This window comes from Rhinolophus hipposideros, assembly GCF_964194185.1.
Source record: "Rhinolophus hipposideros genome assembly, chromosome: 20".
Taxonomy (NCBI): domain Eukaryota; kingdom Metazoa; phylum Chordata; class Mammalia; order Chiroptera; family Rhinolophidae; genus Rhinolophus; species Rhinolophus hipposideros.
The window spans coordinates 35,426,978-35,451,910 of record NC_138066.1 but is presented as its reverse complement, the minus strand read 5'-3'; the positions used below and the strand labels follow the sequence as shown (position 1 = coordinate 35,451,910).

At 51.6% G+C, this 24,933-nt stretch overlaps 1 protein-coding gene across 1 annotated transcript; it reads left to right on the top strand.

The window, feature by feature from the left end:
- The first annotated feature begins 1,966 nt into the window (after positions 1–1,966).
- Positions 1,967–13,169, top strand: CCR7 (C-C motif chemokine receptor 7). Its single transcript, XM_081028214.1, has 3 exons — positions 1,967–2,033; positions 8,106–8,155; positions 11,098–13,169. Exons 1-3 carry the CDS (start codon positions 2,024–2,026, stop codon positions 12,175–12,177), a joined length of 1,140 nt encoding a protein of 379 aa, XP_080884340.1. The 5' UTR covers positions 1,967–2,023; the 3' UTR covers positions 12,178–13,169.
- Positions 13,170–24,933: the final 11,764 nt, after the last annotated feature.

Below are 24,933 nucleotides of genomic sequence, written 5' to 3'. Positions count from 1 at the left end.
GAAGACAGCTCTGTATTAATCATGTTTTGTTTTGTTTTCTGTATGGCATAATGGTTTGACATCTTGGGGCCTTGCTAATCCTAAAGAGACTGCCCTTCCCAGGGCTAGAGAATTCTTAGAGATAGTGCATGGTTTGCCTCCGTACACACCCAAGCAAACCAACCAATCCAGAGCCTATACTCTGAACTACCATCTCTATCTGGCTTTTATATACCAGGAGACAATATTTCTCGGTCCTAATTTCCCCAGGGCCAGGCATCAGACAACTAGGGGCAGCCCTACACCCTAGAAGCTGATAAAATTATTCAAACTAGCCAATCCCAAACCTAGTCAGCCCATTCTCCCTGCCTCACTCATTCCTTTTCTCGAAATCCACAGTAAAGACTTTTGTCCCTGCATTCCCCTTCCTCTTTCTGCCTCCTGACAGACCTAGGTGCTTCCCCATAAGATGACAGATATAGATAGCTAGATAGATGGATAGATGGATAGATAGATAGATAGATAGATAGATAGATAGATAGATAGATAGATAGACAGATAGACAGATAGATAGATATAGATAGATGATAGCTAACCAACCCAATTTAAAAACAGACAAAGAATTTAAACAGACATTTCTCCAAATAAAATATACAAATAGCCAAAAAGCACATGAAAAGGTCCAACTGATGATGAATAAACAAAACGTGATATATTCATACAATGGAACATTATCGGGCCATAAAAAGGAATGAGGAAATGGTACATGCTATAACATGGATGAACCTTGAAAACATTATGCAAAGTGAAAGGAGTCAGACACAAAGGACACATATTGTATAATTCTATTTATGTGAAATGTCCAGATAAAGTAGATTTGTGAGACATAAAGTAGATTCGTGGTTACCAGGGGCTGGGGGCGAGGTCAGAGGGGAGATGGGGAGGCATTGCTAAAGAGTATGGGGGGTTTACAGGGGGAGACGATAAAAAAAAGGCTCTAAAATGGACTGGGATGAAGGTTCCACAACTCTGTGAATATACAAAAACTGGTAATACTTTAAAAGGGCAAATTGTATCAGATGCTGGACTTAGGTGAGCACTTCTTTAGGTATATAAAAGTTGAATAACTATGGTGTACACCTGAAACTATAATATATTATTTTACGTTAGCTGTATTTTAATTAACAATCTTTTTTTTTTAAGGGAAAATTTTACATGTGAATTGTGTCTCAGTAAAGCTGTCATTTTCAAAAAAGGAAAAGAAGCGAAGCTGGAAGGGGAGGGAAAGGGAGGGGAGTGGAAGCAAGGGGAGGGGAGGGAAAGGAAGGGAAGGGAAGGGAAGGGAAAGGAAAGGAAGGGAGGGGAGGGGAGGGGAGGGGAGGGGAGGGGAGGGGAGGGGAGGAGAGGAGAGGAGAGGAGAGGAGAGGAGAGGAGAGGAGAGGAGAGGAGAGGAGAGGAGAGGAGAGGAGAGGAGAAAAAAGAAGGTACATTTTGGTACGTCCCTTCTCTTCCACCTTCCATTATCTGTCAGTGCCTCCCATTCGCCAAACCTACCCAGAAGCCAGAGGTCAAAGTAGTTTGGGAAATGTATTCCACTGTGACACAGAGCAGGGCAAGGGAAGGATCGGGTACAGTTCTCACAGCTTTCACTCCTCTCTGACACCTGCACACGTGGTATTCAGGCTATAAACATTTGTTGAATCAATAAATGGCCCCTATTCCCCTGCCTTGGGCTGGGCCCCTCTTCTTCACTCTTCGAGGCTGCTTTGGGAGTTTTTAAAATATAAATGACCTGATGATTCATAATCCTATGATGAGTGAGTGGGCCATCACTCTGTTACCTTGTCATACCCCTTGGTCCCAGAAGACACAGAAGGCGCCCTGGGTGAGGCTGAACTGGAGGGAGGAGCAGGAGTGGGAGGGGCAGCGAAGAAGGTGGCTCCTCTCACAACTTAAAAGGGGCTCATACCACTTCCTCCCCAGACTGGGGAGCTCAAGCCCCAGCACCGCCTTCCTGTGTGGTTTCAGCTGCCCAGAGAGTGTCATGGACTTGGGTGAGTGAGCCTTCTTGTGTGAGAAAGAACAGTAACGGGGTCACTTTGACACCCAGACTGACTTTGTGGAATGGGGGTAGAAGGCATAGGGGAGCCCACCGGAGAAGTCTGGTTCTGTGGGTGGGGATCGGTGGCTGCTCCCAGAGAATGTCACCCTGTTCTTCCAGGCACGAAGAGTGCATCTTTCAGACCTGGGGAAGGGGGTGAGCATTGGGACCAGGGCAGACAAAGGGGTCGCAGTCGCGTCTTCTAGAACAGTAGGTACTGAAGAGGGCAGCAGGACAGGAGTTAGTGGTGATCTGGACAGCACCTATTCTCTCTGTCAGCTTGGGGTGATGGATGAGGCTCTTGGGACCTGTTTCATTAGGAAAAAATTTTCAGAGGGCTCTGGACTCTCCCCTCCCCCTCCAATTCCCTCCCACCTTTCTCCTCTGCTGACTAGGGATTCAAATCGGCTTGGAGAGGTCATAGCCAGGGCCTCCAGCACAGCTCCCTGCCTCACTTACTCACTTCTAGCCAGGCAAATGACTCTTCCTTTAAAAATAAATAAATTAATAACCCATCCTCTGGTCTAACCTCAGTCTCAACTAAAGGGAGTACAAGGGAAGCCCTGAGGGGTTTCTGAGGGGTTCGTCCTGCTCTAGATACCCCCTTTATAATCTCAGTTGTGGAGTCAGACCCACGGAGGCTACGAAAAAAGGTCAGGTTCCTGGATGGCGGGCTCTCACCAGCAAGCAGGCACCACAGCGGCCTCAAAGCCACAAATGGTTGGCTTTAAAAAGTGAAGGTTCCCTGATACACCCTGTGCTGTCCTCACCCTCCCCACCACACCACAGCCTCTTGACTTCATTTCTGCCTTTCCTGCCCATCTGGAAACCTGGTGGACCCAGCAAACAACTGAGAGGGTTAAAGTAGCCACCCCACCCACAGACTATCCCTAGAAGGCAGGGTGCAATTCTTACTCTGAAGCCCAGGTGCTTTGGGGGTGTGAGCAGAAGACGTCTGTGAAATGAATGAATGGCATCACGAACTCAGAGCTGATTTCCGTTTTTTTAAATCTCTTCCAACTCCTCTCCTCCCAACAGCCCACCCTCTAAACCCAATCCTCTCCCCAGCCATCTACCCCGACTTACCACAGTCTCAGAATGCGGACGTCACCCACTGGAGACCCTGCTCCTGACTGACCTCTGTGAAGGAAACCAAGCAGTGTCCCAGTGGTGTGCTGGGAACGCTGGAAAACCAGCTCCCCGGGGTGAACAACGGCCCTCACTTGTAGTGCTTGCCAATTTCCATAGTGTAAATTCTCCCACCACAGCTGATTTCAAGCCTCTAGCCTATTTCAAGCGATGAAATGACTGAACACAGAGTTGGAGAGAGATCACATCACTGGCTAATGAGCCTGTTAGAGCCAGCTCCAGTACACTACTGAGGGTCCTCCCCCAGGCTTAGGTTTGGGGGTGCTAGACCCGTGGGCTGTGATGCGGGGAGGAAAGGCAACCTCTGGTCCAGGGGAAAAGGATGTTCTTGCTGCTTCACTCTGCTCGAGAGAGCCCCAACGGCCAAGCACGAAATACTGGGAGGAGGGAAAGCCACTGAGAAGCTTTTGCTCAGAATAGTCTGTTTTTCTCTTCATCTGCCCAACAGGGAGTAAGGAGTTGGTGAGGGGGCAGAGTTTCTGTTACACAAAATGAAAATGCCAAACCAGAGCTGAACGGGTCTTTTTCATGATTTGAATGAGAAACCTCGAAGTACCTTTCCCACTTTTAAGAAATGGGGCCTAAGACCTCAGAATTCTCCAAATCACAGAAAATGAAACCTGCCAAAGACTCCTCTCTCACAGCTTGGCCAAAAATGGTGGCAGAGGGAGATGCTGAAGGAATTCAGGGCCAGTCTCTCCCGGTCTTCTGGGAGCTTTGCTGGGGAGCAGGGGAAGGCTGCAGGCTGGGGGAACTTTTGGAAAAATTTCTCCTCTTTGCTTGGACTTTCTTTCCAAGTGAACTATTAATATCATTGATTGGGGAATTCAGGCCTGACCACTCTGGTGGAGAGAAAAACACATTTATGTCAATACACCACTGTGACAGAGTGAGAGATACAGTGCTAAGAAGGTAACAGGCAAGGTGCTTGCACCAGTCAAGGGGGCCTAGGATGGGATAGGGATAGAGTCTTCTAGCTCAATTGTTATCAGAGGCCAACAAGGTAAATGCAGGAATGGACATCAGATAGAGTAAGTAGAGGGAAGCAGAGTGAATCAGAGGGTGCAAGCCCCACTTAAAGGCATCCAAATCCAATTTTTTATAAACTTCATGCAGCCAAGCAAGTATCCTGGGGCTCAACCTGCAGGTTCCCAGATGGTCAGCTCTGGCAAAGGTTAATAGAGATAAGAAAGAAAGAAATTGAGGGGGGGATGTGAAGAAGATTTTTCTTTTTCAATTAATTGAGTTAAAGGATGAGATTTGTGTTTTAGAAGGAATTCTGTGGCAGCAAAGCCTTATGTCAGGGCAGAGGTGGGATCAGCTCTGAGATGCTGGGGGCGAGAAGCAATAGAACTGGGTGAACAGTGAGATGTGGGGGAGTGAGGATTCCCTTCATGCTCCACAGAGGTCCCTATACACAGTAGGCTCATTGGAAATGTAACGTTACACAGTCGTGAGAGTTCCATTCAAATCTCACAACCATTTCTTAGCAGCTGTGTGACCCCAGGCAAGTGGCTTAACCTCTCTGGGCCTCTATTTTCTGGAATATAGAATGAGAATCACAAGGGGTAGCTCACAGGATGATATGAGGGAGACGTACATAACACCTAAGAGGCAGCACAGAAGAGTGGTTAGGAGTACAGTTTCTGGAGTCGGACTAATTCAAAGCCCAACTCCATAGCTAGCCAGTCGTGTCCCTGGGAAAGGTACTAATCTCGCTGTGCTTCATTTTCCTCGTTGCTAAATGGGAACAATAGCAGTACCTACCTCATAGGGCTTTTGTGAAGATGAAATGATCATACATGGAAATGGTGCCTAGTGAGTACTCAGTAAATATGAATTACTTCACTAGAGGAAGCAGTTGATATCATAGTGACGACAAAATTCAACCAGCTCTCATCCATCCTTGCCTATTGTCCAAAAGAGCGTCCCCCGGCCTCTCACCTTCTCTCTAGTTTCCTACCATTTTCCTGCTTCTTCCCTCCGCCAAACAGAGAACAATTGTGTTGGCAAGTGAGGAATTCCAGAGCAGAAAAAGTTTGAGGTGGCTTTTGTGGCCAGTCGAAGGGCAGCCCCGATTCCCTGGGTGGCCTGAAGAGCCTGAAAATGTGGAGCTAGAAGTTCGGGGTTTGAGGGAGCAGCCAGCCAGCAATGCCCTCCTCCCAGACAAGAAGGGAGTTTCTCTTGCTGGAGGACCTAGGTTGGAGTCCTAGGGAATTTTCATGATGATCCTTACTAGAAACTCAAGACCTCAGAAAATACCCAGCATATATGGCAACCACTTCTCAACCCCTGAGATTCCCAACTTCACTGGTCTCACCCAAGCTGCTGCCCAAAGCAGTTGCTTTATGACTTTGTAACAGACAGAAATGATCTGACTCATGGCTGCCAACCAGGCCCCATCTGCCACACAGCAAAGTTCCCCTAAGTTCCCAATTAGTTAACTTTCTCAAAAGTGTCCTGTTCTGGTCCTACAAGATCCCTGCTCATTCACCATCTCCAACACACCTGGAATGTGAAGTCACACACACACACACACACACACACACACACACACACCAGTGCCCCCCCCCACCCCCTACCCTAGCCAGTGGCAAAAGAAATGGGACAGGACCCAGAAAAATGGGTGAATGGAGTAAAATAGAAACACGGTTCTTGCTCCTCATATCTCGCCCGTTGTAACTTGTCAAAACTTTGAGGTTTCTCGGTTCTCACTGAAAGTCAGAGTAGGCTTTCTCTAGAGTAACCGAAAGACAGTGTTCGGTTAAAGAAACCTCGAGCACCTCACATCAAGATGAGTCAGTGGAAGATGGGCAGTGAGTTCGTTGGACCCTACAGAGAGTGTGGTTAAGAGCAGACATGTGGACACGAGATCAGGGGTTTGAGGGGTAATTCAGTAAGGAAGGGGGGATGAGAGAAGGGAGCTATGAAGTCACACAAGGATCCATTCCCTCCCAGGACTGCAAATACTCAGGCGCAAGCTGGGGATGATGGGACAGTGGCAGTCTGTCCGAAGAAATAGAAGACAAAGGTAGGAAGACAGGTCCAAGTAGACAATGGAGGGCTTGACTGCCGTGCTAAGCATCAACCTTTTCCTTAGGGTTGTAAGGATTTAGGAGGAGGCAGCAGTGGGGGTTTGCCTCCGAGTTATGCTTTAGAAAGACGTGTCTAGCAGTAGTGTGCAGTATAACTTGTTTGAGGGGGAGAAATACCTACCTGTTGATATGGCTTGGTGTCCTTCCTGCTTTCCCCCAGGAACCACAAGCAAAGCGTCCCTGCCTTAGGCACCCCCTTGGAAAACATGCACTGCACTTTGGGCGTCATGTGGGGAGATTTCCAGCAGGTGGTGCTGTAGCCAAGGAGACGGACTCACTGGGATTGCGCGGCTTCCTATTGGGAAACAAGACCCTTTGCTTGCTTGAGGGGCGTCCCAGCCTCCAGAAGGTGCTTGAAGCAGGATCCTAACCATTTCCCCGTCCCTACGGAGACTGGAGGTGCGACGGGCCAGCAAGTCTTGGCTTGGCATTCATTTGTAGCCGCACAGATTCTCTTTTGTGGGTCAGACCCTGACAGGGAAATGAGGGTCAGGTGTTTGGGGAGGGGGCTACAAAGGTGAAGGCACAGCTCTTTTCCTCAGGGTGCTCCCAGGCTGTTAGGGGAGATAAGACTTCGACATAAATTACCCTGTGAACTCCCTGCTCAGCCCGCTGAGGAAATAAGTTCCAGGTCCAGCCCTCAGCTCAGCCAGAGCAGAGCTGAGCAGCCAAGGGCCCGTCCTCCATCTGCAGCACGACAGGCGTGCTCACCTGGCGTCCCAAACCACTGTTCAGACCCAAGGAGAGCCTCCTGACTTCCGGGCTCTGGTCAGGATCCCTTCCCACCACTGACCTCACGTTCCCCTTCCACTCATCTTCTAAGGCCCTGGATTAGAAACAACTGGAAGAAGAGAAAACATATACACACACTTCAGTCAAGCAAAAACAAAACAACAAAAGAGTAATTGCCTCAAGAAACAGTCTCCATCCCACCAGACTGCCACAGGACAGTGTCCCCTTGGTGCTTCCTCCCTGGAAGGGCGAGCAGGGCATTCATTCATTCAGCAGCATGCCATTCCTGGTCATCTCCTTTCCCATAGTCTGGGCCTGCGCTGACTAAAGGGAAAGAAGGCAAGCCGAAGGGATGGGCCAGGTGACCCACCAGTCAACAGTGGATCAATGTCAGTTGAATGAGAAGGTAATGGGGAGCCCCCAGGGTCCCTGAAGCACTCTCCCTTCCATCTCTGAGAGGCTAGTGAGTAACACCCCTCTCCCCAGTCCTATGAAACCACCCTATTTCTTCAGCCAGCTTTCTGCAGGAGACACTCAGGGCTTCAGAGGTGGCTGACCACTCACCTGGACGCAGGTGAAATGCTCCCAATGGCTTCTGGCACCAGAGCAGTGCAGGACACACATACACACACACCCCTACCACCACCTCAGGGCCTTGCTTCCTTCATAACCTAAAGTGGGAGGGGGCCATTCAGACCCAGGAGTCAAGGTCAGGTGAAGCCCAGCCTTGAGGGTTGGTCTGGACAGGATGGACTTTCCAATTCCAAAAGAGGCCCTGAAGAGCCAAGGAGGGGTAAGCTGCCCTGCATCCTGATCTGCTCCTTTGGGGGCCATGGGAGCAGAGGAGGAAGGGAAAGCAAAGGTAAGGAGGCTGGGCAGCGGGCCAGGTGCTTTGAGACACAATCTGGTTCTGATGTTCTGTTTCAGCAAACACAGTTCCTGGAGCTTGTGATGAAAGTTCCCAATAGCATCTCCCATCTCAGTGGCTTTCTTTAATAACAAAGAGCTGTCCCTGCCAAGCAATAACTTTCTCACCTTGTCTCCTGCAGGAAAGCCAATGAAAAGCGTGCTGGTGGTGGCTCTCCTTGTCATTTTCCAGGTGAGGTCTGTTCCCTCCACTATTCTCAACTATACTGTTCTCCACTATTCTCCACTGTTCTCCACTACACCCTCCTACCCCCCATCCCCAAGCTCACCCCTCCTAAGCCCAGGGTTCTGGTAAAGGAGCTGGGCATTTGCTGGAAGGAAACAGACCTAGACACTAACCCACTCGCCATTCATTTAGCTGATGGCCACCCCTCTCCATCTACTGAGTGATCCTAGAAAGCTACGGATGTTCTCTGAACTTCCTTTACTCTGTTTAAATTAAAACATGAGAGAAAATCAGCTACCACCACCTTCCTACCCCACTTCCAGTATCCCCATCCAAGAGACAAAAATGTGGACTCCAGCTGAGCTCTTGGAGAGAGAAGAGCTGCAAAAAGCAAAGTCTGCCAGGTTACTGGGTTTTGCACATAGGTGTGTGCACCCATACGTGTAAAACTTCATATGTTTTATTGAGCTGACAAAAGAACTTTTAGTGTGGGGGCCTGGTTACTATCCTATCACCCCAAGGCTGCCTCCCGCCCCAACCTCCAGCCAAAGGCTCCCCTAGAAGCCCAGTTCCCTTTTGTGAAATAAAGAGACCCATCTGAGCCCCACTGGGTGGGGGAGAAAGGATGGGGCCCAGTACCCAGGAGGTCACATATATTAATAGGAGTCTGAACTCTGCAGGAGCAAAACCCCCCAATTTACAAGGCTTTGTTTCTCAATCCCAGAAGTGGAGACAAAAAAATCTGTCCCCACCAAGTGCCAGAGTTAGAAGAAACTGTAACTCATGGAGTCAACTCTCCCCCATTTGTTGGGGGTGGGAAGTCTCTTGGAGGGGGCAGGGGTGGCTGAGACAAGAGCTGGAGAGGCAATGCTTCAGATTTGGCTCTTCCCCAGGTCTGGAGGCCAGAGGGGCAGCTTTCCAGGAGCTCTGGCCAGCGGCAGGCCCCAAGCTGGGCATTGTTCCCAAAACCCCATCCCAGAGGCCCCCCCGGAGCTTGGGCTACAGCCCATAGCCTGGCCACCTTCCCCATCACCACTCCCTCCCCTCTCTCTCTCCTATTTCCAGGACTCAGGAGGGGCTATATTGCTACCAGGGGAGACTGGGAAGATTGGGGAGGGGATGAGGGACAGTTAGGGCTCTCTCTTCTCTTTACTTGGGGGATAGAGGTGGCTCAGATGGGACAGGACGTGGTGGGGCTGTGGGCAGCAGAGGCATCGAGCCTGATGGCCCATGGAGGGGGGTAGTAAAGGGGGAAAAGAGAAGGCAGGATGGGTGGTGGAGAGCACGATTCATAGAGGCGGGTGTATGGAAAGCCCAGAACCCCCTTAAGTCCAGGGACCCCAAATTTAAGGTCTTGGGCCTTCTTATGGGTAGTCTTCCAGAACCCCCATGCTGCAATCACACCCAGACATGGAGAAAGGGATTGCCACTGATTTTTCTTTTCGAGATAGCAATGCCAAAGAAAAGGCCCCTGGACATTATTTTGTCCTCCTGTCCCCAAGCAGGAGAGTGAGGCATCCAGACTTTGTCAGTGAGAAAGAGACAGGAGACAGGCACGTCGGGAGACTGAGCTCTACTTCTGGCTATGTGATCTTGAGTGAGCCACGTGGCTTGTCTGAGTGCCCCCGTCCTCATCTCTGAAGCCCCTCCAGTTCCCCCATAGTATGAAAAGCCAGAGCCCAATTCCCAGAGGAAAGACCATCAGCTTCTAGCCCAGCTCCCAGCCTTGCACCCACTCAGCCATCACTGTGTCGTGGGGCACAGAGGCATAAGAGACGTGTGTGCCCTCCTTCATTGATAAAATCGCAGCAGGCCGCCTAAACCTTCACCCTACCCTGCAAACAGGCTAAAAAAAGCCCTGAGCAGCTGAGCCCTGCTGACTGAGATCTGCCGGAAAAGACTACAAGGAAGAGAGACAGAGAGGTGGGAGGAGAGGGTGGGAGCCCAGGGGGGGAGTGGGAGACAGAGCTGTGCTTCCTTTCGGGGCCTCCAAGAGGACTGGGTCACAGCTGAGGTGGCGCCAGCCCCGTGGCCCCGTCATCCACACCGGCAGTAGCTGTGGAGTTCAGTGTACTGGGCACGCATTGCCTGAGCCTGACACTGTGCCCCGGGCCCCAGGGGTCCATACGTAGAAGTCTTGTAGTCTCTCACCACCCATGATCACAGCAGCTTGCCCCAAACCAGGGCTTCACAGCTCTTCAGAGCTTTTGTCTTCCTCCTTTCACACTCCAGGGCCTCCTCAACCTTAACGCCAAGGTGGATTTTCCCTCAGAAGCTGAGGTATTTTGTAGGCCCCCCTTTCCAGAAAGCTCTTTCTAACAAGTCCTAAAGGAGGCTCCAAAAGAAAGACACAGACTCCCACTCTCCTGGAATTTCCAGTGAGCTAAGTAAAACGTCTGTGGAGATGAAATGGTGAGGTACCTCACAATAATCATGTGAAGGAGATCGTATTCATCTCCATTTCACAGATGAGAAAACTGAGGCTTAGAGAAATGAAGTGTGTTTAAGCGGCTCAAGGCTCATTTGACCCCAAAGCCCAGACTATTTCCAGTCCGCCGGCACATGTAAGGTAGAGTGTCTCAGAGCTGGCAAATTTGGACTCTGGTGACTTATTTGACATGCAGAACTTCAGGGCCCACTCCAGCCTATTAAATCAGGATATATGTTTTAACAAGTTCCCCAGGTAACTCCTGTACATGTTAAAATCAGAGTAGCGCTGATTTCAAGCCAAAGAATCACCTGGAAAGTTTAGAAAAGCAGATTCCTGGACCCTGCTCCCTGAGATTCTGGCACAGTCGGTCTCAGGTAGGGTCCAAGAATGTCCAGGTGATGCCGCTGACACTGACGATGGAGGCCAGTCTTTGACACCACGACTCTGAGCAATCCCAGGGCGGCAAGGTTACACGCACTTAGCCAAGCTGGATCACATTCCCGTTGCCTTCCCGCAGGTGTGCCTGTGCCAAGATGAGGTCACGGATGATTACATCGGAGACAACACCACCGTGGACTACACGCTGTTCGAGTCCGTGTGCTTCAAGAAGGACGTGCGGAACTTTAAGGCCTGGTTCCTCCCAATCATGTACTCCATCATCTGCTTCGTGGGTCTGCTGGGCAACGGGCTGGTCGTGCTGACCTACATCTATTTCAAGAGGCTCAAGACCATGACTGATACCTACCTGCTCAATCTGGCCATGGCGGACATCCTCTTCCTCCTGACCCTTCCCTTCTGGGCATACAGTGCGGCCAAGTCCTGGGCCTTCGGTGTCCACATGTGTAAGCTCATCTTTGGCATCTACAAGATAAGCTTCTTCAGTGGCATGCTCCTGCTTCTTTGCATCAGCATTGACCGCTATGTGGCCATCGTCCAGGCCGTCTCGGCCCACCGCCACCGTGCCCGCGTCCTTTTCATCAGCAAGCTCTCCTGTGTGGGCATCTGGATGCTGGCCACTGTGCTCTCCATCCCAGAGCTGCTGTACAGCGGCATCCAGAAGAGCAGCAGCGAGCAAGCGTTGCGGTGCTCTCTCATCACCGAGCACGTGGAGGCCTTGATCACCATCCAGGTGGCTCAGATGGTGGTGGGCTTTCTGATCCCCCTGGTGGCCATGAGCTTCTGCTACCTTGTCATCATCCGCACCCTGCTCCAGGCGCGCAACTTTGAACGGAACAAAGCCATCAAGGTGGTCATCGCCGTGGTGGTGGTCTTCATAGCTTTCCAGCTGCCCTACAATGGGGTGGTCCTGGCCCAGACGGTGGCCAACTTCAATATCACCACCACCAGCAGCTGTGAGCTCAGCAAGCAACTCAACATCGCCTACGACATCACCTACAGCCTGGCCTGCGTCCGCTGCTGTGTCAACCCTTTCTTGTACGCCTTCATCGGCGTCAAGTTCCGCAATGACCTCTTCAAGCTCTTTAAGGACTTGGGCTGCCTCAGCCAGGAGCAGCTCCGGCAGTGGTCGTCCTGCCGGCACACCCGGCGTTCCTCCATGAGTACGGAGGCCGAGACCACCACCACCTTCTCCCCATAGAGGTTTCCCTGCCTGGACTAGAGGGACCCCTCCCAGGGCCCCCGGGTCGGGGACAGGGAGCTGATGTCATGACTCAGGACCCAAAAGCTGCTGAGGGAAAGGCAGTTCTTCTGGCCATTCGAAGGTCTATCTCATGGTGAAAACCCGTGCCACGGAAGACAGATGAACCCCGACCCGAGCTACCTCAACCAAGTTTGCAAAGATTTGTGGCTGATACAGCTAAAAAATCCAGCAACACTCCAACACCAAGGCTGTTGTCCCCGCCGAACCAAAAACCAAAAGTGAAAGTCAAAAAAGTTCACACCTCTTGGATCAAAGGGATAGGTGTTGATGAGAGCTAGCGTGGTGGAAGGACCCGGGGAGCCCTCAGAATGAAATTTCAAGGGCTGAGGCAAAGTCTTCCAGAAAACAAGGCTTTGTCTCCAATACTAGAGGTGGTGGGGAGAGACTGCTTGGCTTGTCAGGGAAAGGAGGACGCCAATAGGTCAACTAACTCTCGGAATCCTTCCCTCCATCTCTTTTTCCACTGTCATCCAAGCCAGCAAGAAATGGCAGTATCCAACCTCCCTACAAACATACTTGCCCCTCTCCTGCTGCCTCTTCTCCGGCTGTTGCCCTCCCAGGCTCTCCACAGGGAGGGGTGTGGTGTTTCCTACAGGCCAGGCCAGCTGCCTCCAGCCAGCCAAAGCCATGTTCCCAGCCAGGGCTCTGGGGTGGGGGTGATGCATGGCCAGACCTTCTCAGGTCTCAGCTCTGCTAGGATGGAGGAGAGGGGAGAGGGAAAGGGTAGGGGCTGGAGCGTGGGTGACAAAGCTGGCTGCAGAAGGCCAACGAGCTGCTTCTTTGTTCTTTGTCACAGGGACAAAATACTTTTCATCCTGTTCTGCTTTCAATTCATTAAGAGAGCACATTTTACTCATACACAAATAAAAGTTTTCCCTTGAGGAAACAACAGCTTTAAAAGAAAGAAAAAAACTTTTTTGGTAAATGGCAAATGAGTGTGTTCTTGTTTTGCAAACCCCCACGCCCCACCTGACTATCCGCACTTCCCTCCTCCCCCCACCACCCACAGTCTTCATTTCTCAGAGAGGCTCAGAGCCAGGAGGTCTACCGGGCTACTCTCTTTTCAGCCCAAGAGGCTGAAAAGATGCAGGAGGGGAAGTGCAGGCTATCCATCTTGCAAATAGCCTTCCAGAGCTCACGGGCAGGACCAAAGCCTTTGTGGTCAGCAGTGACCCAGGGAGACTGGTCTGCACTGCGCTTTGGAGAACCAAGTTGTCCCTATAACCTCTACGGTTGGGTACTCGCTCTGATCCTTAGCAGCATTTACAGACTGATCTGTTCACCTATCCTAGCTCAGTCTGGAACCAGAGCCCTTTCCCTTTGTCAGTCCTCTCAGGCTCCCAAAACTCGTGTTTAGAGGGCGGGCCTCTCCCTGGGCTCGGAGACCTCCACATGCTGGATTAAGGGAGCTTGGGATGGGACCCCTATGAGAGGCCGCACCCTTCCATGGAGGCTTGAGAGCCAGGTCCACCCATGACTCGCCCTCCTGGCCGCCGTTACAGCAATGGCTTTCCATGGTGTGGATACCCATCATGGAGGGGCAGGGACCAGGGAGAACCACTGGCCCATCCAGGCCCAGGATCTGTGTCGCTAGGTGCCCTGATGTCCACCCAGATCTCTGACTTCTCCAAGCCAGAGAGAAGGTCAGTCCAACCTGCAATGTATGAGGAGGGAGATGTCTGAAGGGCCCAGTGCTGAAAGAGCTCGGAGCCTGAGAAGGGCCTGGGGGTAAGTGTGGGGCTGAGACACTCGTGGGAAAAGGTGATTCCATCCATTTCCCAAAGTGAAAAGAGCCTCCTCACAAAATGGAGGCTGCCTGATTAGGAAGCCCATTGTCTGATTTCCTAAGCACATGACATTACCCTCCTCTGAGGGGAGCCCTGGGCACAATTTGTCAGCCAGCCTCCAAGCCAGGAACCAGTGCCCTGGGAAGAAGGAGCCTGGCACAGGCGTGGGCAGTGTGAAAGAGCGATCACAGCCAAGGCATTCAATATTAAAGACGCCACTGCCTCTGTGCCTGTGAGTGTGGGGCAAGGGGTGATCTCAGCATGCCTGTAAGGCCTGAGGGGGACGTGTCCCATGTGTGTGTGTGTGGGGGGGCCCATTGTTGTACACATCCTAATGAGGTTACAGGCGGGACAAAGATCCTCCGTTCCTGAAGGGGAGGAATGGGACCAAGGTCCTGAACAGGAAGCCAGGCCATCTGCACAGACATGGCACCTTGGCTCCAAATACTTTTTTCTAAGGTAAATGGACGTCTCCTAGTATTTACAAAGACAACAAAACCTCCAGCAATGTTACTTCCCCAAACTGCTTTATCTCAGGAGGACTGACCTTGGCTGGTTGCTGGCCTGGTCCTGCTCCCTTGCCCAAGGCTCTTAGCCTACGAAGACACAGACTCACCGGGGAGCCCCCTCCCCCAGAGCATGCATATCTATCTATCTATCTATCTATCTATCTATCTATCTATCAATCATTGATCTATCTCTTTCTCATCTGCTTCATACAACTGCCCCTCATCACAGGTTCACGGCCCCCAAGCCCCTCTACGTCTCCTGTAGCTTTCCCCTTCTTTCCATCACAAGCCCTCTTTCCCCTCATCCTTCCCAGCTCCAATTCCCAGCCACAAATCTGTCATTTCAGCCAGAAGCACCACACTTCTCAAGTCATGGACTCACAGAGCTTCAAGGGACCTCAAAGATCCAACAGCTGGTCCAACACTCAATCATTCTCTAGATGGAGAAACTGAGGCCCAGAGGGAGAAACTGACTTGCTTAACAGACGTTGCAATGTAGGGATATTGGATCAATTTGCTTTGGAGACCTGAGGATCTGGCAGGACTGTGGGAGGCGGGTGGGGGACGCACAGGCTCTGGAGCCCAGCCAGCTTTGAATCTCATCTCTCCTGCTTCCCAGCTGTGTGACCTTCAGCTGTTGCTCAACTGCTCTGAGTCTCAGATTTCTTAACTGCAAAATGGAGAGGATTTGGCAAATTCCTGGAATGTTGAGTGTGGTAATGAGAAGCATGGACTCTGCAGCCAGACTGCCTGGTTTGAATAGCAGCTGCACTACCTGTGCCTCAGTTTCCTAATCTATGTAATGGGGATAACCATAGTACCTACCTCCTAGGGTTGTTGTGAGAGATAAAAGAATTCATATATGTAAAATGCTTAGCAATCCTTATAAAAATGTGGTTGGTAATCATTAAGAGATGTTTCATAAGTGGTAGCTTAAAACAAAAAAGATGCTAACTGCAAGAAAACCAAATTCAATTCCTTAGCCTCATTTTCATCCCAATACAATTCATAAGTCAAGCTGGAAGGCAACTTTGAGATGAGTTAGTGTGTCCTTCCCACCGATTGTACAGGTAAGTCAATGGGGCTCAGAAAGGGAAATGACTCTCCTGACATCTCTCAGGAGCTCTTGGCAATGCTAGAACTTGAATCCAGGCTCCAAGCTCCCATCCGGAGCTCTCTCCCCAGACTTCCTGCACTCATTTACACACCCCCACACCCTCCACACCCCCAGCATACACCACCGCATCCCACACCTTCCAGCTCTTCTCTGGCAGGCACCATCCCTCTTGTCCTGCGGCCAGGTCCTTAAGGAGAACCTCCTCATTTCCCCTGACATTGTTCCCATCCTTGCCATTGGGTCTGGAAAAATAAAGTGCAGAAGAAATATGGTAGTAGGCCCAAAGGCAATCAGACAACTGATCTTTTTAAGAAAAAATCCTGTCTGGGAGTTAGGTTTCAGTTGCATTTCTGTGTTAAGGGTGAATAGTACAGGCCTATGGGGGTAAAGGCAAGTAAGATGGGGGAGCAATTCTGCGTGGGGAACAGAAGGCATAGGAAGGGGGTACAGGGGTGGGTTCTAAGGACTAAAAGGCTGAGGGGCAGACTTGGAGAGTATTCTCAGTGAGCAGAAAGATGCCCCCACCTAAACACACACACACACACACACACACACACACACACACACACACAGCTTCTGGGGCCTCCAGATCTCAGGTGAGGTGAAAGGGTCTGCATTAGTGTTAGAGACCCGTGAGGTCATGGCCTCCTTTTCTGGGAGGGGGTTAGAAATGGCCCCGTTTCCTTGGTCTGAGCTCCTAGAAAAATCCCAGGGGGAAAAAGAGGATGGGACTCTCCTTCACCTCTAAAGAGGGACTCTGTCAGCCCTCCTAGTCCCCACCCCATGGGAGCAGATGTCCCAGAGGTGTGGCAGGGAGTGGCTGTCTCACTACCCATATCCACCCGTCCTGTAGTGTCTTGTCTCAGGCCCAGAAAGAGACACAGACCGGGGACCTGCTGCAGAAAAGGCTACACAGCCCTTTGCTCACCAGCCAGAGCAGCCCTAGATTAATGCGACTCAACTGATCTCTGAAATCAGAAGTGAGGGGACGTGAATTCTCCCACAGGCTCCTGTGTCTGTGCACATGTGGCCCAATTCAGACTTCTCTACTGCTGTCAGTTCCTTCCCTCCCACATTTACTTTGAGGACAGATAATAACCTTATTTTCTGAGTATTGTTCAGTAACCACAGGGAATTCACTCGCTGGGTTTTTCTGTGTGTCACAGTGACCACTACACAGTTTGGCCTCCAGCTTCCTATCTCTGGGTAAATAAACATCTCCCCAAGTGAGCAGGGTGGGGTCATATTTTGCTGGGCTCTGCCTGGCTCCATTCCCTGATGGTGCAATAATAAGTCCAAAGGTCACACATCTGTGCCCACTGGCAAGAGGGCAGGTGAGGAAACACGACTTGTATCCTCTCGTGCCTGTGTCAGAGCTTGCTTAGGCCAGAACAGTTTATATGTGTTCGAAGTAAATAGCTGTCATTGTGAAATTCAACAGATGCTGCAGATGAAATGCCCCCAAGCCCTTTCCCAATGTTTAAAAAGAAAATGTACACACGCCTGGAAATGCACGCACACTTATCTTGGATGGTTTATGCAAACTGAATTTGAGTGACTGGAGCAAGAACACAATCACGTGCAAAATGGAGGATGCATTCTTCCCAGGCCTGGGGTATGTTCCCGTGGCGTGGCTGGAGACCTGTGGTCAAGCCAGGTGCCAAGAGTCACCTACATGGCACCAGCTCTGTCTCCTGCCAGGAAGTGTGGGCTCCCTCCCCCAAGGCTGACTCTCTGGAGACCACCATCTTCCTGCACTAACACCTCTTTCTACCACCTGCCTCCTCCACACACCCATTTCAGGGACACCCAGCTGCTGGCAACCTCTGGACTTGGGAGTCCTGGAAACAGGGAGCAGGGAAAACGATGGGAAGTTTTCAGCCTGGGTGGTTCACGGAGACACCCTTCTGCTTTCATCTTCAGGACAAGACACAGGTCTAGACCCACATGGAATCCTTCAATCCTTGGTCAAAGGCAGAACTTGGATGTTTGTCCAAGAACTATCCCTGCACTGTCCCCAGCCTCCTTTCAGTTACCCTACCCCCGGCCATGCTCCCTACCCACCAGACTTAGGGAGACAATGGATTGCCAAGAGCTTGTGAGCTTTCATCACTGGGAGAGTGAGACAGAGTTTGGGTGACAGCAGGGGTGGGGGTGGGTGGCGGATGTCATGGAATGGATTGTAGGAATCACGGAGCCTCTGGTGGAAGAGACCTTGAGGGAGTGGAAGAGGGCTAGCTAGGAGGGGAGCCAGGCTCACATTTACTGAGTGCCTATGATGTAGCAGTGAGGAAACTGAGGTTTAGGGAGCTTGTGTGACTTTTCTGAGGTAACACAGCTAGAAAGAAAAATGACAACCTTGTTAGGATTTTGTCATGTACTTCAGACTATCCTAAGCATCATATCTTAGCTCATTAATCCTCACAACAACCCTGCCAGAGTTCCATTTTACAAATGAGAAAACTGAGGCTCAGAGAGGTTAAGTAACTTGGCCAAAGTCACACAACTACTACATGATAAAACTACTAAATGATTTTTGACCCATTGTAGCTGGCCTCCAAAGCCCATGTTCTTGCCACTCTACTCTACAGGCCAACTAAATAGCTGTTTATTCATTGCTATATATATATATATATATATATATATATATATATATATACCTTACTTTGTGTCAGGCATCGTGCCAACATTATCAAAATGTGCCAGCCAACATTTTTCAAAACCTACGGGATGTAGACCTCTGACCTGGGTGAAGAGAGAATCAAGTAACAAAGATACAGCCCCTCCCTGCCAGAGGGGTATGACCTCCACAGCGAGGCATCAACCAGGTCTTTGCTGAGAGCTTAGTCTCCCTTTATCTCCTTCACACTCTGCCTCCCAGCCAGGGCCCTCCATAGGCCAGCCCTGCAGGGCTATATGCTTTGGGAGGCAGGTGTCCTGGCTCTGCCAGACTCCCTGGGCAACACAGGTGGGTTGATTTCCCTTTCTAGACCTCCTTCTCCTTAGCTGTGAGATGAGGGAGCTGGACCAAATGATGTCTGCCATCCCTTCCAGCTCTGATGTGCTGCGGGTACCTTGTCAGGGTGGGGTCAGCCAGGCAGGGCTCTGGGTTGATGCCTGGAATGGGTGCAGGATGAGTGGGTGAGAGGCTGAGGAAGCTGCCCCACCCCCAGCTGTGGTTTCTGGTGGGGCCACTGTGGCGGCAGGTGGAGGGAAGTGTTTGTTACCCTTCCAACAAAGGCAGTAAAACAAAAGTCTCCCAGGGCACTGTGGGAGCAGGCAGCAAAGGCGCCAAACATAAAGCACACCACACACCTTCCTTTGATAGGCACCCGCAGCTGCTGAGAGGCCTGGCCTGCCGGTTGTGAGAAAAGGGCTCAGATTTCATGCCCAAGCACGCACACACACACACACACACACACACACACCAGCACATACATGCACATATACAAGTAGCACACTCACTCATATGCACAACTGGCTTCAAGGGCCTGAGACCTGTGCAGTCATTCAGGGCCCTGCACTCAGAAGGGCTCATGCTGGACTCAATGGTTGGCTGTCTCTGTCTTGAAATGCTTAATGTTTGAACAAGAGGCCCAGCATTTCCATTTTGTGCCAGGCCTTGCAAGTTCTGTGGCCAGTCTTGCCAGTATACATTTATAAGCACATATATTCACAATATGCTTAAAAGCGCACAAACGTTTGTAGATGAGAGTGCATACACTGCACACATACAGGAGTATAAACACTTGCACACACACACCCACATACAGCAATAGTCAGTCCCCTCATCGCTCATGCATACTCACTGGAGCACATACACGACCCAGTGAGGAGCATGGACACTCACAAGTAACACTCAGACACCTGTAGCCCACTGGCACAGTTTGCTTAACACTGAGGGTTAGCAGAACAAAGCCATGGGCATGGTGGGAAAACAGGTTATTTTCTTCTACCGCCCAACATCCCTAACAGTTACAGCCAGGTTTCTCTCACTGGCCTGGGACAGCCAGCTGGGACCAGAAGAAAGGGAGAGCATGGGAAGTGGAGGGATCGATGGGGAGGAGGCAGGGCAGGAAGTAGAGAGGAGGAAAGACAGTAAGAAAAACGAGAAGGGCAGAATGGGGTCTCCAGGTGAGTTAGCCCAAGCAGTGATCCCATAAGAGTCCAGAAGGTCTTGGACCCAAAGAAGGGAGAACAATGGCCCATCCTCTCCTGCAAGCACAGCCCCGCCCTCCTCCCCCAGAGGGGCAGTCACAAGGGCCCCATCTATGCTTCTTCCCAACTACGTGACCTTGGACAACCACTTAGCTTCCCAGTGCCAGCCTCCTCCCGCTCTGCTTCACGGAAGGGGGGGTAATAACGTGCAGATTGCGGGGTGTGAGGTGTACATGGTTGCTGCACCCTCCTCGCCTGAATTCTGTTCGACACATTGTCTCCTTGTCAGGCTTTGCAATCTGATCCTCGGTTCAGAAATTCCAGACCTCTCATTAAGAACAGATGTTCAGACGTGTTTATTTCTCATCTTCTCCTCCTCTGCCTCCCCAGCCAGATGTGCACGAGAGGTAGTCATAGTCTTCTACCATTCCTTCAGGCCCATTTCGATCCCACTGTAACCCCCCTCATGTCAAGCAGGACCTCAAGGCCTTGAACCTTTGCTTTCTCCTCTACTTTTTGCTCCCAGCCCTAACCTTCCCTATTTAAAACTGTCACAGACTCTGTCCCTTCCCTGAGGGCCCAAAAATCTGTTAGGGTGTACCAAACACTAAGGAGTTAATCGGGAAACAAATCCACTCTAAAGGGTGTCCACAGTGCACTGTGCCTTGTCCCCATTAGTCACCCATGTGGAGAAAGGAATGGCCTCCTGAGTGGCCACCAACCAGAACCTTGATTTCACTGGAATTCTTCTAAGGGCATATGTTGCTCGGATCCCCACACACACTGCCTCAATTTACTGAGAAGGAAAGTGAGGCATTGAAGAGTGAAATGACTGGGGCAAGAGTTAGGGCCTGTGGTCTTTCTGATATCCAGCTCCTACAAGACCAGATAAAGAGCAGTCCTTCCCTGCCCGCCCGCCTCGTCACTCAGGGACACAGATGGTTCCCATTCCCCAGGCGGGTTGGAGGCCCACCAGGGCAGGAGGTCTGGTCACCAGGTGCCCTTGACGGGGAGGATGGGGTAAAACAAGGGAGCTGGCACCCAATTCCCATACGGACTTCACTATTTACTATCTGTGTAACCTTTACAAGTGTGCCATCCTCCCCAGCCTCAGTTTCCCCATCTGAAAATGGGCGTGATGTTGTTCCAACAGCTTCCTTAGAGCTGTTGGGAAAGTTACATGACATGAGACAGTAGATATGAGAGGTTTTTGTAACAGTCAAGTGATGGGAAAATAACCCTTTCATTGGCTTGCTTCATGATATCTAACAGGGAAATTAACATGGGACAAGGGCCTCATCTTGGTGGTGACAAGAAACAAGGCCTCCAGCCTAGACAGCATCTTTGGGGCAGACAATGATAGACACCCTTCCCACGACAATAACTGGAATAATCCCCTCTCATGTGGGCAACTGCCTTGACCATTTAGGGGTCATGTTTCCACAGGAGATGTAGGAATTAGTTCTCTGACACATGAGAACACAAGTCACTTGCTTTGGTTGCAGAACAAGGTGTTGCGGCACCTGTGTGCTTGTGTCAAGTGGTCCCTAATGGGTCCCCACTGCACTCTTTCTGACCACAGATCCGCCCAGGAAGGGAAGCTGCAGCCACCAGACTTAGCAGGTACAGACTATAAAGCCTGATTGGCAGGCCTAGCCCAGTGCTTGGCACAGAAGAGGTCAAAAATATTTGTGGAATAAATATATGAATGGTGAATTTGGGGTCCTCCCACGCCCTTGACTCATAAGTTTAAAATCTACCCCCAAACTCCTGCATTGCACAGACATGCCACGGCAGACTGGCCCCTCTAAGAAGAGCTGTGAGTCAAGGCTTAAGGTAAAGGGGCCTTTTCAGACACGCTGTCCTGGAAGAATCCCAGTCAGCCAACAGATGACCTTGCCCTCCAATGTCCACCCCCACCTCCCCAAGCACAGGGTCCAGGCTCTGACGTGCGTTCCTCTGCAAATAGATGCTGTTTCCATGGGAACTAAAACCCCGGGTTGTTTTTCCCTCCGAGGCACTCTGTAATTTCCAGCACAATCTGGGTAACGTCAGCATTGTAACCTCAGGGTAAGCTGATCCTCCGAGCACGTCCGGCACAGGGCAGCTGAGCTGACCTACAGGCTCCTTTTACAGAAGGGCCTTCAGAAGCAGTGGGCACCAGCCCGCCCCTGACTGCCTCCCCACTGCATAGGGGTCCCAGCAAAGGGGTGGAACCAGAGACTAGCCCTTGAACCTCCCCGAGGGAGGCCTGAGGGGTGGAGAGGAGTGGGGGGGCAAATGGGGGCTCATTTCCAGTAAGAAGTGGGAGGGAGGAAAAAGTCTGAGTGTGGCAGCCTGGGCCCCAGCGATCTGTAACAGATGATTTCTGGCTGCAGGGGGAGGGGAGGCTGTGCTCTCAGCAGTTGGATCATCAGCCTCTATTGTCTGAGCCTCTGAGGAAACAGCCTGGGAAGCAAAAGCTGAGTGGAGAAGGGAGGGGGGAGGTGACAGTGGATAAGGCAATGGTGAACTTAAAGGACAGGATGAGAAGAGGGTGGAGGGGCTGCCCTTGCCGAAAGACACCCTGCTGTCTGTCCCCCATCCCATTCAAGCTTAGGGCCTGGGCAGGTCCCCCCCTCGAGCCCTGAGATGACTGCAGCCTACAAGGGACTCACAGCCAAAGACCCAGCTAAGCCACTCAGATTCGTGGCCCATGGAGGCTACAGCCTCTGCTTCCTACCACCTGCAAGTTCCCTCTTCTGCCCCTGGGAAACATGGCCCAGGGCCCTCAGGGGCCCCAGAAGAACAGTGTGAGGCCAGGACTGGAGTTTGGATGCCTTTGACCTAGGGCCTTGACCTCACTTTCTCCAAGCACCCCAGTCAGCAGCATGGGGCAGAACCATAACGCCCACTCTCTCCCCTTCCAAGGTTGTTGTGGGCGAGGTGAGGAAAGCGGTGTGAAAGTGATCAGCAGCCAGAGCCCTTGCTGTTGTTGTTATTATTACCTGTGCGGGGGTGGCCAGTTAGCTCAGTTGGTTAGAGCGTGGTGCTGATTATTCCCTATACAGAGGGTTCCACTCCACCCGAGTTTAACCCCAGAGCTCTTCACACTGCGGAGCCCCCACCACCAGACAAGGCGCCTGCCTTTCCTTAGGCCCAGTTCCCCGATTACTCAGAGCGTCCACCAGGGAGCCTTCGGACCCTGGCAAGGGGCCCAGGCCACAAGGAAAGGGAGAGGAATGCTGAAAGGGAAACAGGATGTGGCCAGCAATGTGCTCTGCCCAGATTAACAGCCATGGCCGCTGCTTTCTGGGGGCACCATGGCCTGGTGAGCCAGACGGTGGCCCCAGACCCAACCCTCGCCCTCCTGCGCTCCGCCTTCAGCAGTTATGGCCATGGCAGCTCGGGCTGCCTCCCTCCTGCGCTGTGCAGATAACACCAGTCAAACCACTGACCTGATTTTCTACAAAAAGGAAAAGATAATAGGGCACTTCTATGTGAGTGGAGCACATGCATGCGCACACACACACACACACACACACACACTGAAAACTTTCTCCATTTCCTTGACAGGAACCCAAACCTACAAGGGAGGGAGGGAGGGAGGAGGACCCAGAAAAGACTGGAGAGTGGTGTGCAGAGCAGAAGGCCCCTCAAGAGGGAGGGAGGGAGGGAGGGAGATGGGGAGGGAGAGGGAGAGGGAAAGGGAGAGGGAGAGGGAGAGGTAGAGAGAGAGAGAGAGAGAGAGAAGCTTCTGTGCCAGGAGCTTCCTGGGGTACAAAGCTCAGTGTTTACCTGCGGTGGCGGCCCAAGTTCCTGGAGCTCTCCTGCGTGGGCACAGCAGGTTTGACATGCCTCCCTGCAGGGGACAGTGCCTCCAACATGAGCTGAGTCTCTGCAAGCTGTCTGCTTTCCCCGCTGGGGTGGGTGATAAGCTCAGGCAGGGTGGGGCCACGTCCCATGACCTCCCAGATCCCCCAGCCCTGGCACTGTGCTCAGGGCCAACAAAGGGATTACTAAGACTCTCAACCCCCAAAAGTGCCTGAGAGTTGTAGGTGGAAATGTTTGCCAAATAAACGACAGTCTCCCATCCCTACACTTTCTCCAAACCCAGGGTCCCACAGGCCTCAAAATGATCTTGCAGCCAGATCCTGCCACTTATACGTGATGAGGTCTCCTCATGGCTAAGTTCTCAATGGTGGGTAACTTATTATTAATCACCATCAAAGGGCAACCGCCTTCCTCTGCCCACCTGGGACAGTACCCACAGGCGTGGCTGAGGGAAGGAGCTTAGCACTCTGGCTACCCACCTAGAAGTGGTCTTAAAGATGCAGAGCCAGAAGGGACACCAGAGGTCATAGGCCAGCTCCTTGGGGACATGCCTGAGACCTGGAGAGTCCTTAGCCCCCAATTCCAATCATCCAGCCTCACTATTCATTCGTGGACCAGGACCTTGGCACCAGTTGTACCTGGGACCATATAGGAAATGCAGATGCTTGGGCCCCGCGCCTGCGTCTTGACAAGACCCGTAGTCGAGTCCTCAGCAGGCCAAGGTCTCCTAGAAGCTATTCGTATCCTCTACCCAAAGAGCTGCTCCGCCATGCCCAAGGGAGGCTGCAGCCAGCCCACCTCAGTCACCACTGCCTTCCTCCTCCAATCAAAACAGTTGGATAAGGTTGATATGGTTATAATCTTAGGGGTCCCAGCTGCCTGTGTTGAAGACGGCGGGATGAAACAGCCCCCTCCTGGGCGTGGAGCAGCTCCATGCCCTGGCCTGCCTCTCACCCCACATTTGCTCCACCTTCCAAACGTTGCCCTTGAAGCAAAGTGGGCAGTGGGCCACTTGCAAGGCCTCATCTGGTCTGACCTAAACTTTAAAACCCATCTGGCTCACTGGCGCTCTAGCAGCTGATGGTCACAAAGGTGGCCCAGTGCTGCGGCTCTGCCTGCTCTTGCCTCTTGGCTTGTGTCTCCCAGGGAAGCCTGTTCCTGAGACCCGCAGCTGGCTCCCCAGCCCCAGACAAGAACCAAAACCTGGGCCTCCACGCCCTGCGGGCAATCAGCCGGCTTCAGGGAGGGGAGCTGTGCTTGTCAGAAGGCAGTTTGGCTGGATCAGAAAGCTACTAAAAGCTATCAACAC

Coding starts and splice junctions, on each gene's coding strand:
- CCR7 (XM_081028214.1), top strand. Junction 8,156..11,097: donor CTCTCCTTGTCATTTTCCAG/GTGAGGTCTGTT, acceptor GCCTTCCCGCAG/GTGTGCCTGTGCCAAGATGA.